A 13652-nucleotide genomic window follows, 5' to 3' on the forward strand; every position below is an offset into this window, starting at 1 on the left:
CCTGGGGTATGACCCAAAACAAAGCAAGCTAGCATCCATTAGATCAAACTACTGGAGCCCACCATACAGAATAGAACGTTCCATTAACCAGATAAATACTGCATCAATCATGTTCTCCTCTACCCAGCTGGGCCGTGAACCGTCAATGACCAATCAGGCGAACCCACATGAAAGCCAGAACTTTAGGCATATCAGATATATAGGGTTTCATTCATCTATGTAGACAAGGCAGTAGCAGCAATATTGCACCAAAAAGAGGCCTCAAGGAAAATAAATCGTTTTACTTACGTGAATTACTTGCAGCAAAAAAATGTGCATTACAACAAACATTTTTAAAATGAATATATAGTCTTATTTGCCTAAAAATACATTTTACAGCCCACTTTACAAAGTTGGGAGTAAAACACTCACAGCAAAATCTTATCCATAGGCCATTCACTTGTTTTGCGTGGTCATGTAGATTTACCAAGCTCAGTGTCTATGAACACTAGCCCTTTGGCATCGGTTGCAGCGTCTAAAAGAGAATACCTGAATGTGCAGCAAAACTGACACATGTAGCAAGATATGCATACAGCCCTTCAGATAAATAGGTTGGCGCAGTGAGGAAAAAAGCATTAAATACACTTTATTTTGTTTGTTCATAGAAATTTAAAATTGGCGATTCTCATAAATTATATGTACAAGGATTATAAACAAACCGCTTTACACCAGCATACTTCCTCTCCCTGCACCCCCCAGCCCCATGGAGGTTAATTTGTGCTCCACAAAAAGAGGCATTAAAAAGAGGTTGAAAGTTCGACGCGTATATAAATAAGTGAAGATAAATCGAGTGACTGCAAAATTCATGGAGGCCTTGGCCCGCACCTCCTTTCTGATACTCACTACAGTCCTATGAAACATGGTCACAGCAAATGTTTATAAAAAGAACCAGAAAGACTGGGGCTGGGAAGCAGTGGAACTGGATTTGGAATCTGCCATGCTGTACGAGAGTAGGGACAGAACAGACTCCACAAGGTTCAGGTCAGTAGTTTGTGGTTTAAAATGAAATTTAAAAACTTTCAGCAAAAAACACTTCATTTTAGAAAAAATAAAATGAAGAGTTGAAGAGGTGGCAACACTGCTTTCTTTACTTGGACACCATGGCATAGTTTTGATTTTGGGCTTTGTGGTACCAGTGTCTGACGTATTGCTTCCGATACATCGGCTGAGGCAGTTCTAAGAAGAAGGTAGGTGCTGCTTGAGGATTTCCCTCGTCTGCAAAGGTATCCGGTCTGGGAACCGCACCTGGAACTCCACAATCAAGTCTCCTCTTTGGGTTGGCACCTTCGGGAAAGGCATGCCTTCTCCCCTCAGTCTTTTCACCGTGCCAGGCTTTATGACATCGCTACAAGGCAATGGGATCACACGGCCGTCGATGGTGGGAATGTTAACTGTGCAACCACAGAGAGCCTGTAATGGAGGAAGAGAAGACAAAAATTAAAAAAACAATTCTTGGAACACTCCACAGAGGTCTCAAGTTATGAAAACACTATCAGAATTTCAAAAGAACACTTCTATTAAAAAAAATAATAGAACATCTCGAGCCCTTCAGCCAATTTGCAAGGTAGACCTTTCACTTTGACAGAACTCCCCAAATATGTAATGGGATCTTACCATCTCCTTGGTGCTACAGATAACCTAACAGCAATCAAGGTTTTCCTCTTCAGTAAATTGATGCATATGGTAATTTAAAACAGAAGAGATACAAACACCTAATTGAACACTTATAAGAGGCCTGTGCAATTCAAAGTGATTCTACAAAGGCATTACTAACTTCAATCACCTCGGAAATCTCAGGCATTCTGCAAAATTTCTACAGAAAATGCATTTAGAAACTCCCGAAGACATGGCTATTCACCAACCAAAGGAAGTAAATAATGCCATTATGGGCACCTCAAACATGGGACACACCTTAAACGTTCAATCATCGTTCAAATTGTAACAACACTTTGCATCTACCTTTGATAGACTTTTCAGCTGCTTTCGACTAAGTGCATCAGGAATTACTCTGGGCGAAGCTGGAGAAGTGGGATATTACCACTGGTTCAGAATCTTAGTTTCAGAATATGAAAAATGGCAGGATCGGGCTGAATGGCGACGTCATGCTTTTACAATTGTTAAAAACAAATAAGGGCCTTAAACAGGGCTGCCTATTGGCCACGTTACTTTTCAACCTGTATATTGCTGACCTACATGATGCCATGTCCACTGAGAATACATTTCCTCCCAAATTGGGATACACCCATACATGGTGGATGGGCTATGTGGACGACATAGTCCTGCAACATTCATTAAACACTTTTGCTGCTTATGCTGATGCTAACAAATTAATTTGGCCAAAACAAAGATTATGTCTTTTGGAAAACGAAACCAAACTAACACTAAATCGCCACATTAAAGGACTCCCTGTTGAAAGGGCATATACTTAAACTTATCTGGGTGCCATCATTAGCGCGAGAGTGCAATAATTAGCTCTATGTGAAAGTAACCAGTAAAGCATTTTAATGGGAAATAAATGTATATGCAACTCAGGTGACTTCTCAATTGAAGACCTTCTTAAGATCCATAAAAGAAATATTGCTCCAAGCATCTTGTATCGCCTCGACACATTGAGGGTAAATGTGGAAAAAAGCAGTGGGCCGTCCTCAAAAGTATTCCTATTCAAGCAATTAGACTTGAACTGGTATGGAACGCTTTGCACACAATACTGGAAATAAGACGGTGGTTTTTTATATCAATAATACTTTGCAGCCATAAAGATTTTTCCAAGCCTGATTAGACAACTTCTTAAACAAACCCATGGGTCTCTTGCTTCCATCAGTTTATTTGCTGGACTGTGTCAGAAGTTCCTCGATATCCATTTTAAATGTATTGCTAAACAAGAAAGAAATTGTAGATCTGCCACTCACCAGAGCCAGAAACGGCCGGACACATACTTCATGTTTTAAGTTATTATATGACGAATTATGAAATCATTTTGTAGGTGGTATTTATAGTATAACTCGTGTGTTGGGAGTTATTGCACGTCAGGCAAATCTGCTATACCGATTTGTAAATTACACTCACATTATATATGTCTACACACAGGAGTAACAATGCTCTCGATCACAAAACAAAACGTACAATAGATAAGAAATCAGATTTGACGGGACACAGTGAGCTTCTTACAGTGGGGTGAGTTTGAGGGACATTCTGACCAGGTTGTGGATGGGAATAAATGGAACAGTCACCAGGGACAATATACAAGTAGACACATACAGATTAAGGACAATGAACATTGGACATTTTTAAGTGCAGGTAGGCGGTGCAGCCAGCTGTGCTTTGGATGGGACCATGATGGGTGAAGTGCTAGAGTGGCGACAGAAGTAGTGAGGGACAGAGGCAGGTTAGAGGCGAGGGAACATTTTTTAGCTAGCAGGCAGATGAGAGGTAGGTTAAGATGGTAACTCAGAGGCGAGGAGGTAGGCTTTTAGTTATTAAAGTTACTCACCGTAGTGACTATAATACTCCTATTTTCTTTATTGTGCGTTTGTAAGGTACTTGCACATCAAGAAATTGTGTTTCAAAGTGCTCACAGGGCGAAGGAGTAGGGAACAAGGGTACAAAAGAAAATAGAATAAACTGGAATATAAGAGAAACTGATGAAGAAATGGGGGCTCCAGTTGCGAGAACCAGTAAGTGCCTGGCAAAGATCACTTGATAAGAGTGACCATCTGCCAATAGAATAAGTGCAGGCCTGTGAGACAATACAGGCCTGTGGATGCCCAAAGCCAAGTGCTGGGAGAGGGCGGAGGGCCAGGGCCCAGGATACATAAGGGCCCAGGCCACCAATCTCAGCGACTGGGGGGTTTAGCACAGGAGGGAGAGGGGACTACGAGTACCCGTCATTACAGTGAGTAACTTTAATTACTTATACGTGCCATCCCCTTTCCTCCATCCTTGTGGGCGATTCCACTGAACAAGAAACATAGGGTGGAGCTGTGATAAGCTGCCTCATTACTAGGATGAAGAAGAAAGTTTGTTCAGAACCGCTTGACCAAATTCTGCATTGTGCCTGGAGCTGGTGTCCAGCGAGTACTGCTAACAGAAGGCAGACGGAGTGGCCCAAGTAGCCGCCTTGCTGATGACATCCCAGCCTCTCTGAAACGCGACAGCCATGGCCTTGGCTCCGACCGCATGAGCATGAATCCCCCCCCAGGAATCGGTTTGGCCATGGTCGTATATGCCTCCAAAATGGCCTGAACCATCCAACAGGCGATGGAATCCTTAGAGGCCAGAGAGCATGGGGGAGGAGCCCCCAAGTCAAACAATGCCTCGGACTTCCTGAAGGAAGTTGTCTGAAATAAAACTTGACCCTCTTGAGGTCCAAGGAATGCATGGCTCTCTCTGCTTCCGACTACGGGTTCAGAAAGAACACCAGCAAGCAGATCTCTTTGATTCAGATGAAATGGAGAGACCACCTTGGGCAAGAAATGTGGGCGAGTGCGCAAGAAGACCTTGTCATTGTGAAACGTGGTGAATGGCTCTCACAAGGACAACGCCTGCAGCTCACTAACCCTGCGTGCAGAGGTGAGAGCCACCAATAAAACAGCCTTTAGCGTCACCAAGCGGATGTCCACAGAAGTCAGTTATAAAGAACAGGTTACTCACCCCTGGTAACTTTCTTTCGATTGGATGCTCCTCCTGCGTATTCCTCATCTTATGAAAATATATCTGCAGCTTCAGCTGCTTCGGAATTTATTTTCATCAGGGGGCGCTGTGTGCTGTCTCGTCGAGTCCATGTCCCTCAAGGGCCTCCGTTCGACTTTGAACGTCATCAGTATAAGTAGCGTGCACAGCGCCCATTGGCTTCAGTTCTGTTTTTCCCCCTCCAGAAGAAATTACCAGGCGTATTATAGAGCGTAGGCACAAAGAAAGCATAAAAGTGTAAGAACACAAATTGTACGGCGGGGCAGGCTAGGAGGGGCGATGAGGAATACATGGAAGGAACATCCAATCGAAAGAACATTACCAGGGTTAAGTAACTTCTTCGAATGGATTGTGTCCTTCCACGTATTCCTCATTTTATGATAGTGTCCCAAAGCAGTAATAATTTGGTGGTGGGAGTATGAATTACATTTTCTTTGGGTCCAGTCTATGTAATCTTTCTTCCTCCTTTCCTGGATGTGGAGGTGGATAGAAAGTTGGTAAACTATTTTTTGCGACAAGTGACAGTCAGAAACTACCACAGGTAAGAAAGACGGTTTGATCTTGAGAATAACCTTGTCTTTATGGAAAACTGTATGAGGAGTTTTACAGAAAAGGGCCTACAACTCGCTTACTCTGTGTGCTGACGATATTGCAAGAAGCAGAAGTTTCATGTCAAAAATCTTAATGGGCATGAATGTAAAGGCTCAAAAGGAATGCATGTTAACACCAGATTGAGAACCCATACAGCAACATTGAATGGAACTGGTGGAAATACATTAGTGAAAACTTTTAGGAATTGAATAATCAGAGGGATCTGAAAATATGAATCCTCCTCTGAAGAGCGCTTGAAAATAGATAGCGCCACCAGGTAACCTTCAATCCAATCTGCAGCCCCAGATTAACCAGATGTAACAAAAAAGAAAGCACCATAGTTGTCACATAGAAAGGGGTACACATTCTTATCCCTGCACAAGCTGCTGAACCTGTTCCAACGGCAGAGGTACAAAGACTTTGTTGCTGGCCTTCTGGCTGAAAGCAAAATCTCCATTACGTTATCCGGGAGAAGATCCTCTCTTTGTGGCAGACGCATTGGAGGGCAGATGGACATGTCCAGAAGGTCCTGGTACTACTTCCTTCTGGCCCAATACGGAGCAATTAGGATCATGGATTTTCCAAACTTTATCAACCTCCCGATCATGTGAGGAATGACTAGAACTGGAGGAAACGTAAACAGGAGAGGAAATTCCCAGTCCACCACAAACGCGTCTCCTAGAGTTCCTTGTGGGGGAAATTCCTTGGAGCCACACCATTTGCATGTCCAGTTGACATTGGTCGTGAAAGGATCCACTTGAGGGGTTCCCCAAAGGGTGAAGATCTCTTGAAGGACTTGCTGAGCTAGTTCCCACTCGTGGGAAACTGCTCTACCTGTTCAGAGCATCCACCGTCGTGTTCTCTCCAGTTAGGTAACCGATAGAGATTCCTTCTTGCATTGCCCAGAACCAGAGCTGCATTACCTCTCTGCACAGTGGTAGTGACCCTACACCTCTCTTGTGGAGGTAGTACACGGTCACTGTGTTGTCCGTCATTATCAGGACATTCTTTCCCTGTACAGAAGGTAGAAAGGCCTTCAGCGCTAGTCTGATTGCCCTCGGCTCCAAAAGGTTGATGTGTAGTTTGGACTGAGGGATAGCAACGACCGCTGCTTGTCAGATTGTTTGTGTGGACTCCCCACCCCATGAGTGAGGTGTCTGTCACTACCGTTATCTCCGGCCATGGCTGCTAAAAGGATTCTCCCATGAGAAGGTTTTCCTTGCAAGCCCACCACAGAAGGTCCTGAGAAACTCTGCTCGGAACTTTCAGGAGTACTGACATTTTGCCTGAAAACTGGGACCATCGAGTCCCGAGAGCCCATTGGAGGGATCTCATTCTCAGGCGGGCCTCTGGCATCAGGAAAATTCAGGATGCCATGAGACTGAGCAAACAAAAAAATAAAATTCGAATAGAGGGAGAAGCCCAATCTGTGGAGCAAGTGGCAGGTTACGCTGCAATGTGCCAGGGCTTGTTCGGGAGGACAAGCCCTGATCAGTCAATCGTCTAGGTAGGGGTAGATGTGAATCCCTCCTCTCATGAGACTCGCTGCCACCACTGCCATCAACTTGGTGAAAATCCTTCGGGCGGGGGGCAGCCCAAATGGCAGAGCACGAAACTGATAATGAGAACTGCCAACTGCGAAGCTCAGGTAGGTTTTGTGCTTGGGATGGATAGACATGAAAGTAAGCATCCTGAAGATCCAATGATACCATCCAGTCTTGGAGTTGGAGAGCCTGAAGGATTTAGTAAAATGTAACCATCTTGAAATTGTCCTTCCGGAGGAACTTGTTCAAGTTTTAAGTCGAAGCTTGGTCTCAATCCTCTGTCCTTTTTGGAATCAGAAAGTATGGGGAATACCAACCATTGTTTCTTTCCGCTACAGGTACACGTTCCATTGCACCTTTATGTAGCAAGGTCAACATTTCCTGCACAAGGAGCGGATCTGGAATTTACAAAGAGTTTTCCCCCCGGTGGATGACAGTTTCCAGTGCCCAAGCATCTGAAGTAATGCCTCACCATTAGTTCAGATGCGGAGTAATTCTGCCTCCCACTGAATTCGTTTGAGTCAAGGCTTCAGAGTGGTTTTGAGGCGGCTGCACTTAGTAAAATTGCTGTTGCTTGGGTTGGTTTAGCACCTCTCCCTCGTCCCAGACGAGGGAATCTTTTCTGACCTCTTTGACTGGCTTGTCCTCTTCCTCTTCCAATTGAGTAGAACCGAAAGGACTTACCCCTCCAGGAAGATAAGCCGGAGTAGGGGTATTGAGGCCATCTAGTGGCAGCGCTTAGGGATTTAGCCGCCGCATTTGAGGTCTGCAGCTTTTCTAAATTCTCATCCACCTTGCTTCCGAACAACCTCGGGCTGTCAAAAGGCATATTGAGTAGTCTAGCTTGCACATCTTGTGCAAACCTGGACTTCAACTACGCAAATCTGCGCAACACTGTGCTAGCTGCCATGGATCTGATGATGCTGTCCGCAGTATCCAGACCTGACTGGAGACATTCACCCATTGGCTCCTTACCATCCTTGATCGCCAGGAAGCTGCCCCTTTCCTCTCCTGGGATGTGGTCAGCTGCCATAGCTACACAGTCCCACAGGGTAAACGTAAACCTTGACAAAGTACAAGTTACATTAGTGGATTTTAATACCATACCGCCAGCAATAAAAACCCCTCTCGACCAGGCATCCACTCTTATCCCCATCAAGAGGGATGGATGGGTATGCCGACTGCTTGGTAGATGTAGCAGCCTGAACCACGAAACTTTCTGGGGTCAAGAGGTTTAGCGAGATACTCTGGGTCGCTGCTGGATGGTATGTATTTTTTTGCAAAATCTTTATTCACTGCAGCCGCAGTTTCTGGTGTCTCCCAGTTTGCGTAGACCCTCTTTTGTAAAGCAGTGCAAAATGGCACAATTGGATCTTTCTGGGAACCCTGGTCCAAGATGTCTGTCATGCCATCTTGTTCAAAAGTAGAAGTAGGCCTGCTCCAGCCTAAACATTCTAGGACCCTACTCCTCCATTTTCTTCATGAGGAGTCAGAATGTTCAGTTGCATCTAGTTTGCCAAACTAACTCGGGAGAGGTATCCAACCCACCAGCTGACTGAAGGATGTCATTTAAGTCCTTTAATTCTGCACTCAGAGATTTGTTCTTCTGGAACATTAGGGGTGCCGAATTGTAACCCAAAATGGTCTAATGCCATCATCAGAACGTTGTTCTTCATAAATGGCTGATAAAGACTCGAGTCTTTTTCAGGCAAAAGTAAAAAAAAAAAAACCCTTTTTCTGGACTACCACTGGCTTTGCCAATTTCGAGGTAATTGTCAACAATGGCTTTGAAGTCAGGATCACCTTAGCCGGCATCTACATCGATATTGGTGTCAACGGCTCCGAAGATTTTGTCTTAGACTTCCCTTTGTCGTCTTTTTGCAGACCAACAGGGGTAGGGGCTTTCTGCTTGTCCTTCTGAGGGGAGTGGGGAGGAGGGGCAGTAGAGGCTGCATTCTCGAAGATATTGACCGTCTCATTACAAAACATCCCACTTTGCTGGGGAGTGCGATTTAGTTGGACACTTGATCAGCCCAGGAATCACTGGAGGTCGAAAGGTGATGCGTTTCTGGGCCTTCTTCGAGAAAGATGACCAAGAATGGCGCGATTGACTTCTCGATCAACACAGTTTAGATTTCTTTATGTCAAGAAGAATCCCTCGACTCATTGCTCTCTTTGAACAAGACTTCGAAGTCAACCTCCCCACTGCCAATTTACCTTTATGCTCCCCAAGAGCGCTCCCCAAAAGCCTTTGTCATCGCCTAACAGGAGCCACAGTTGGAGGTACGGTGACTGGTACCAGACACCAAAGACATATGCAGTGGGGGTCGGATCTTCGATACACAATCTTGGCACTTCTTGAAGCCCGCCTTAGGCGTCTATGGAGCCGGCAAAAAAAGACATCGGACGTAAATTCTATGGAATTCACAGAAGATCCGTAGCGCGCCGTAATTCTCTCAAAGCGTTAGCTCGGAAAACAGAACTGAAGCCAATGGCCGCTGCATGCACTACTTATACTAATGATGTCGACAGTCGAACTGAGGCAATCGACTCGACGAGACGGCACACATCGACCTTGTTGAAAAATAATTCCTCAGCCGCTGAAGCTGAGATATATTATGATAAGATGAGGAATACGTGAGGACACAAACTATTCAAAGGCTCGTGTTGCAAAGCTGCAGGACCCAAATTGAAGCCCCAGTCCGAATGAGGTCTATGCACCAGGGGGAAAAAAGCCTAGACACCCCTTGGCTGCCGAAAAATATGCTCAGGGGAAAGCCCTGATGGTCGCCAAATACATTCAAGTATCCACCTGGACTGCAGAACGAGCCAGGTTCACTCAAAAGGCCAGTACGTCATTCAGATGATGGGTGCCAGCTTGTTTCAAGCCCAATGGCAGAACCTAGTCCACTTGTTCTTATACTGGGGCCGAGTCCAGGCCCTCTTGGCATGCTGAAGGATATCCCAGTTGTCATCTGAAAATTGAGCGTGCCAAAGCCTCAGCTCATCTGGAACCAGGCCGCCAGGGCCAGCTTGGCTGGGTCCAGATGTTCCACTGCCCAGTCCTGCTCCGTCAGGAAGCCCCTAGTGGGAATCTGAAGATGGACTGGTCCATAGGAGCACACCTGCAGCAGATCCGAAAACAAGGGTCTCGAAGCTCCAACCCACAGAGGCCCGGAACTTGCAGAGAGTCCATTGGAGCAGAGGAGTGGGCAGGAACGCATAACACCTGCAGCCGTACCAACTGATCGTAGGTGTCTCCCAGTGACCACCCCCCCCCCCCGACCATGACCTGCCCATGAAGCAAACTGGGGGCACTTGGCGTACCGGGGGAGGTTTTGGGGGGGTGTGAACAAATCTAGGTCCTCAACCCCCCTGCAACACTGGAACAGGGGCAAAAAGGAGTCGTTCTACAACTCCCACCTCATAAGTGTTGAACCCCAAGTGACTCAACTGGTCTGCTTCCGCATTGCTGTCCTCCAGGAGTTGGTCTGCCAATATCCAAATCCCCCTCCGTCAGGGCACATTCCCAGATCGAAACCGCCTCCATGCAGGACAGGAGGAAGAGGGGAAGAACGGGTGCCACCCTGCTTGTACAGGTAAAACATTGTAGTAGAATGGTCTGTCCTGACCAAATCGACTTGGCCCTGATGAGGGGCAAAAATGCCTTGGGGGCCAGGTGCACTGCCCTGAGCTCAAGCAAAAGGATATGCAGGAGGGCTTACATCCTAGACCATGCTCCATGAATCGCATAGCCCTCCAGAGTAGCCCCCCAGCCTGAAAAAGAGGAGTGTCGTCACCACCAGGGTAGGCTCAGTTCGGATGAAGGGGGCTCCCACTGAGACATTGTCCTTCATCAACCACCAGTGAAGATCAGGCAGAAGCGGTGGTATTCGGATAATGTCCGACACCAGGTCTCCCGATCCCAAATGGCCGCCAGGTAGAGCTGGAGGGGCCTCACATTGAGGCGGGCGTGCTGTACATTGAGCACGCAGGAGGCCATCAGGCCCAGAATGTGCTGGAACCACCAGGCCGAGGTGGTCGAGTTGGCCAGAAAGTGCCCCACCACCTTGCAGTCACATAAGCCTCTCGGGCGCGGGGAACAACCGCTGAACAGTAGTGTTCCAACACACCCCTAGGAAAACCACATCTGATGAAGGTTATCCGCCAATCTCTGGTAGGAGTGCACCACTCATTGGGGAGATTTCGCCCTCAACCAGTCGTGCAGATAAGGGTATAGATGGCCCTCCAAGCGGAAAAGGCCTGCCACTGCATTCATCAACTTCGTGAAGACACGAGGGGCCAAGTTCAGGCCGAAGGGCAGCACCTTGTACAGGAAGAGGTACGACAATCGTGAGCTGCAGAAACATCTGATGCGGTTGATGCAGGTACGCATCCTTGAGGTACAGGGAACACGCCCAGTCCCCTGAACACAGAGCCTTGACTATGTGCGTGGGAGTAATCATCTTGAAGTGTTCCAGCAATAGAGATTTAGAAATGACAGGTCCAGGGCTACCCTCAGGCCAGCCTGGTTGTTCTTGGGTACCGCATAAATCCTGGAACAATAACCAAAGCCCCTATCTACAAGAGGAACCGGTTCCATCGCCTCCATCTCCAAGAGCGAAAGGACCTCCTGTAAAAGAGCCATGGACCTGATCTGATGAAGAGGAGGAAGACTGAAGCTCGTGGAGACTATGGATAGGATCCACAGGTTGCTAAGTCGCGTCCAGGTGTCCTGGAGCAGAGCCAAACTGCCCCCCCCCCACAGGCGAGCTGTGTTACCTGCCCTTGACGTCACTGCTTCTTGGTGTCAGAGGTCAGGGAGCAGAAAAACCTGTGCAACATGCTCTGCCGTTTCCTCCTGTTGTCACATGGGCGACCTGTCTGGCCTCCGTGTACCAGTCTCGGAAACCATTGAAGCTGGAGAAAACGCGAGGTTTGAACTAGGTCCTACCCTGGGATTGAGGGAAGGATTTTGGATCTGGTTTTGTCAGGATGGCCAAGGACTTGGCGGTTTGAGTGGAGGTTTCTTCATTGGAGTGAGGGAGTTCAAAGAGTTCTGGTAGCGGAGGTTAATGATCTTGTCGAGAGGACAGAAAGCATATATGGGGAGACCAAAGAGGATGCTGGCACAGTAGTCCAGTTTAGAGAAGACAGGAGTGGTTAAAGAGATGCTTGGTTGTGTTGACAGGAAGGAGGTGCCTGATTTTTTCTAACATTTAGGAGGTTGAGGCAAGCTGCGGTTCCAGTTTTGGAGATTAAAGTAGAGAAGGTGTGAGAAGGGTCAGATGACACTGAAGTGTCTAGTTGAACAAGAGTAGAGGAGAGCGCCAGTTGGGAACTGGATAGGAAGAGAAAGATGAGAGATTTTGGCAGGGAAGAAGAGCACCTCTGTTTTGGTAGAGTTTACCAGAGTGCAAAGCCATCCAATATTTAATGGCAGAGACAGTTTGAAATTTTGATAAAGAGATCAGGGGAGAGAGTTCAGGAAGAGTTTGGGTGTCGTCCGCGAAGAGTTGGTACGAGAACAGAGGAGATTATTGCCCCAAGAGCAGGTATAGAGTATAAAGAGGAGTGCACCCAAGACAGAGCCTTGTGGAACACCAATCGTTAAAGGTAGTTCAGAGGTATTGTAGCTCCATGAGACAGAATTGGCGAGGTGCAAGGTAAGATTCAATCCAGGCAAGTGCTCTACCGCGAAGACAGTATTCATGAGATCAGAGTGGTCGACAGTGGCAAAAGGTAGCAGAAAGGTCAAGGAGAATTAGGATAGAGGATAAGTTGGAGTGCTTCCTTATTAAATGAAAAAGGACACTAATACTCTTTCAAATCTTCCACTGAAGCAATAGAACTGGAGAACCGGTCTGGTGATGCCCCCGGGGCTATGTTAAAGACCCGGGGCGGTGGGGGCTGAGGCAGAATAATAGTAAAGCCCTGCTAGAGTTTGTAACTATTGCCCCGGGGGGATTACCAGATCGGTTCTCTGGTTCTATTACTTCAGTATAAGAAATTTGAAAGAGTATTCATGTACATTTTAATTTAACATAGCAGCTATGCTATCTTTGTATATTAAATAATTTCTTAAAAAGCACATAGTATGCAGAATCCGAGCATACAGTTTGTACAGAATAACCCCCGCCCACCACAAGAAGAAAAAAAAAAAAGAAACCTACCTGGACAATCTAACGAGCAGGAAGCCTAATGCTACAAGGCATCGACATCAAAGACAGTTTGGGTTACTCACCCAGCCAGCCATTCACTGCATTTAGACCAAATTCTCCTGAACTTTTCCTACCCCAGTCTTTAGCGCCATATTGACCTTTGCATTATATAGGCTTTCCTTAAAGCTCACATACCATTAATTAGGATATGGGTGTTCATTGCCTTTCATTTCCTCAGTATCACCTTTATGGCAGGAATCGAAATTAAGATTGGTTAAGCTTGAGCTAAAATCAGCTCCTGGGTATCCAGCATGAACCAGTGACAAGGAGCTACCACTGGGGGACGAGGAACTATTACACAGCATTCTGCAAATCTAACTTCCACATATGTAAAGTTACATGTTTGCAACTTGTCTATACCGCTTAGATATTAAATGACCTATAGAAGTGGTCCAACGTTTATTTATTCATTGTCCCAAATGCAGAGTTAAATTCACATAGGTGTGCTTGTTCGGCACCAGTTGGCCAGGGGAACGAAAAGTAGCACCTTGTAGCGGTTGGTGTCAAGCTAACCAGGCTCTTCTAGGTTACAAGCAGGAGCTAAATGGCTACCTGCTCCCCTCAATTT

General features: G+C 46.4%; 1 protein-coding gene across 2 annotated transcripts in view; it reads right to left on the minus strand.

Moving 5' to 3' along the window:
• Window positions 1–600: 600 nt before the first annotated feature.
• The window catches only part of DNAJB5 (DnaJ heat shock protein family (Hsp40) member B5), a 169991-nt gene continuing 156939 nt past the window's right edge, over window positions 601–13652 (minus strand). For both annotated transcript variants that reach the window (XM_069626814.1, XM_069626815.1), the window contains one exon: window positions 601–1449. In XM_069626814.1, the coding sequence (XP_069482915.1) occupies window positions 1216–1449 (234 nt within the window). In that variant the 3' untranslated portion in view covers window positions 601–1215. The remainder of the gene's footprint in view (window positions 1450–13652) is intronic.

The sequence above is a fragment of the Ambystoma mexicanum genome, chromosome 6p, assembly GCF_040938575.1.
Source record: "Ambystoma mexicanum isolate Mex_15411 chromosome 6p, UKY_AmexF1_1, whole genome shotgun sequence".
Lineage (NCBI taxonomy): Eukaryota > Metazoa > Chordata > Amphibia > Caudata > Ambystomatidae > Ambystoma > Ambystoma mexicanum.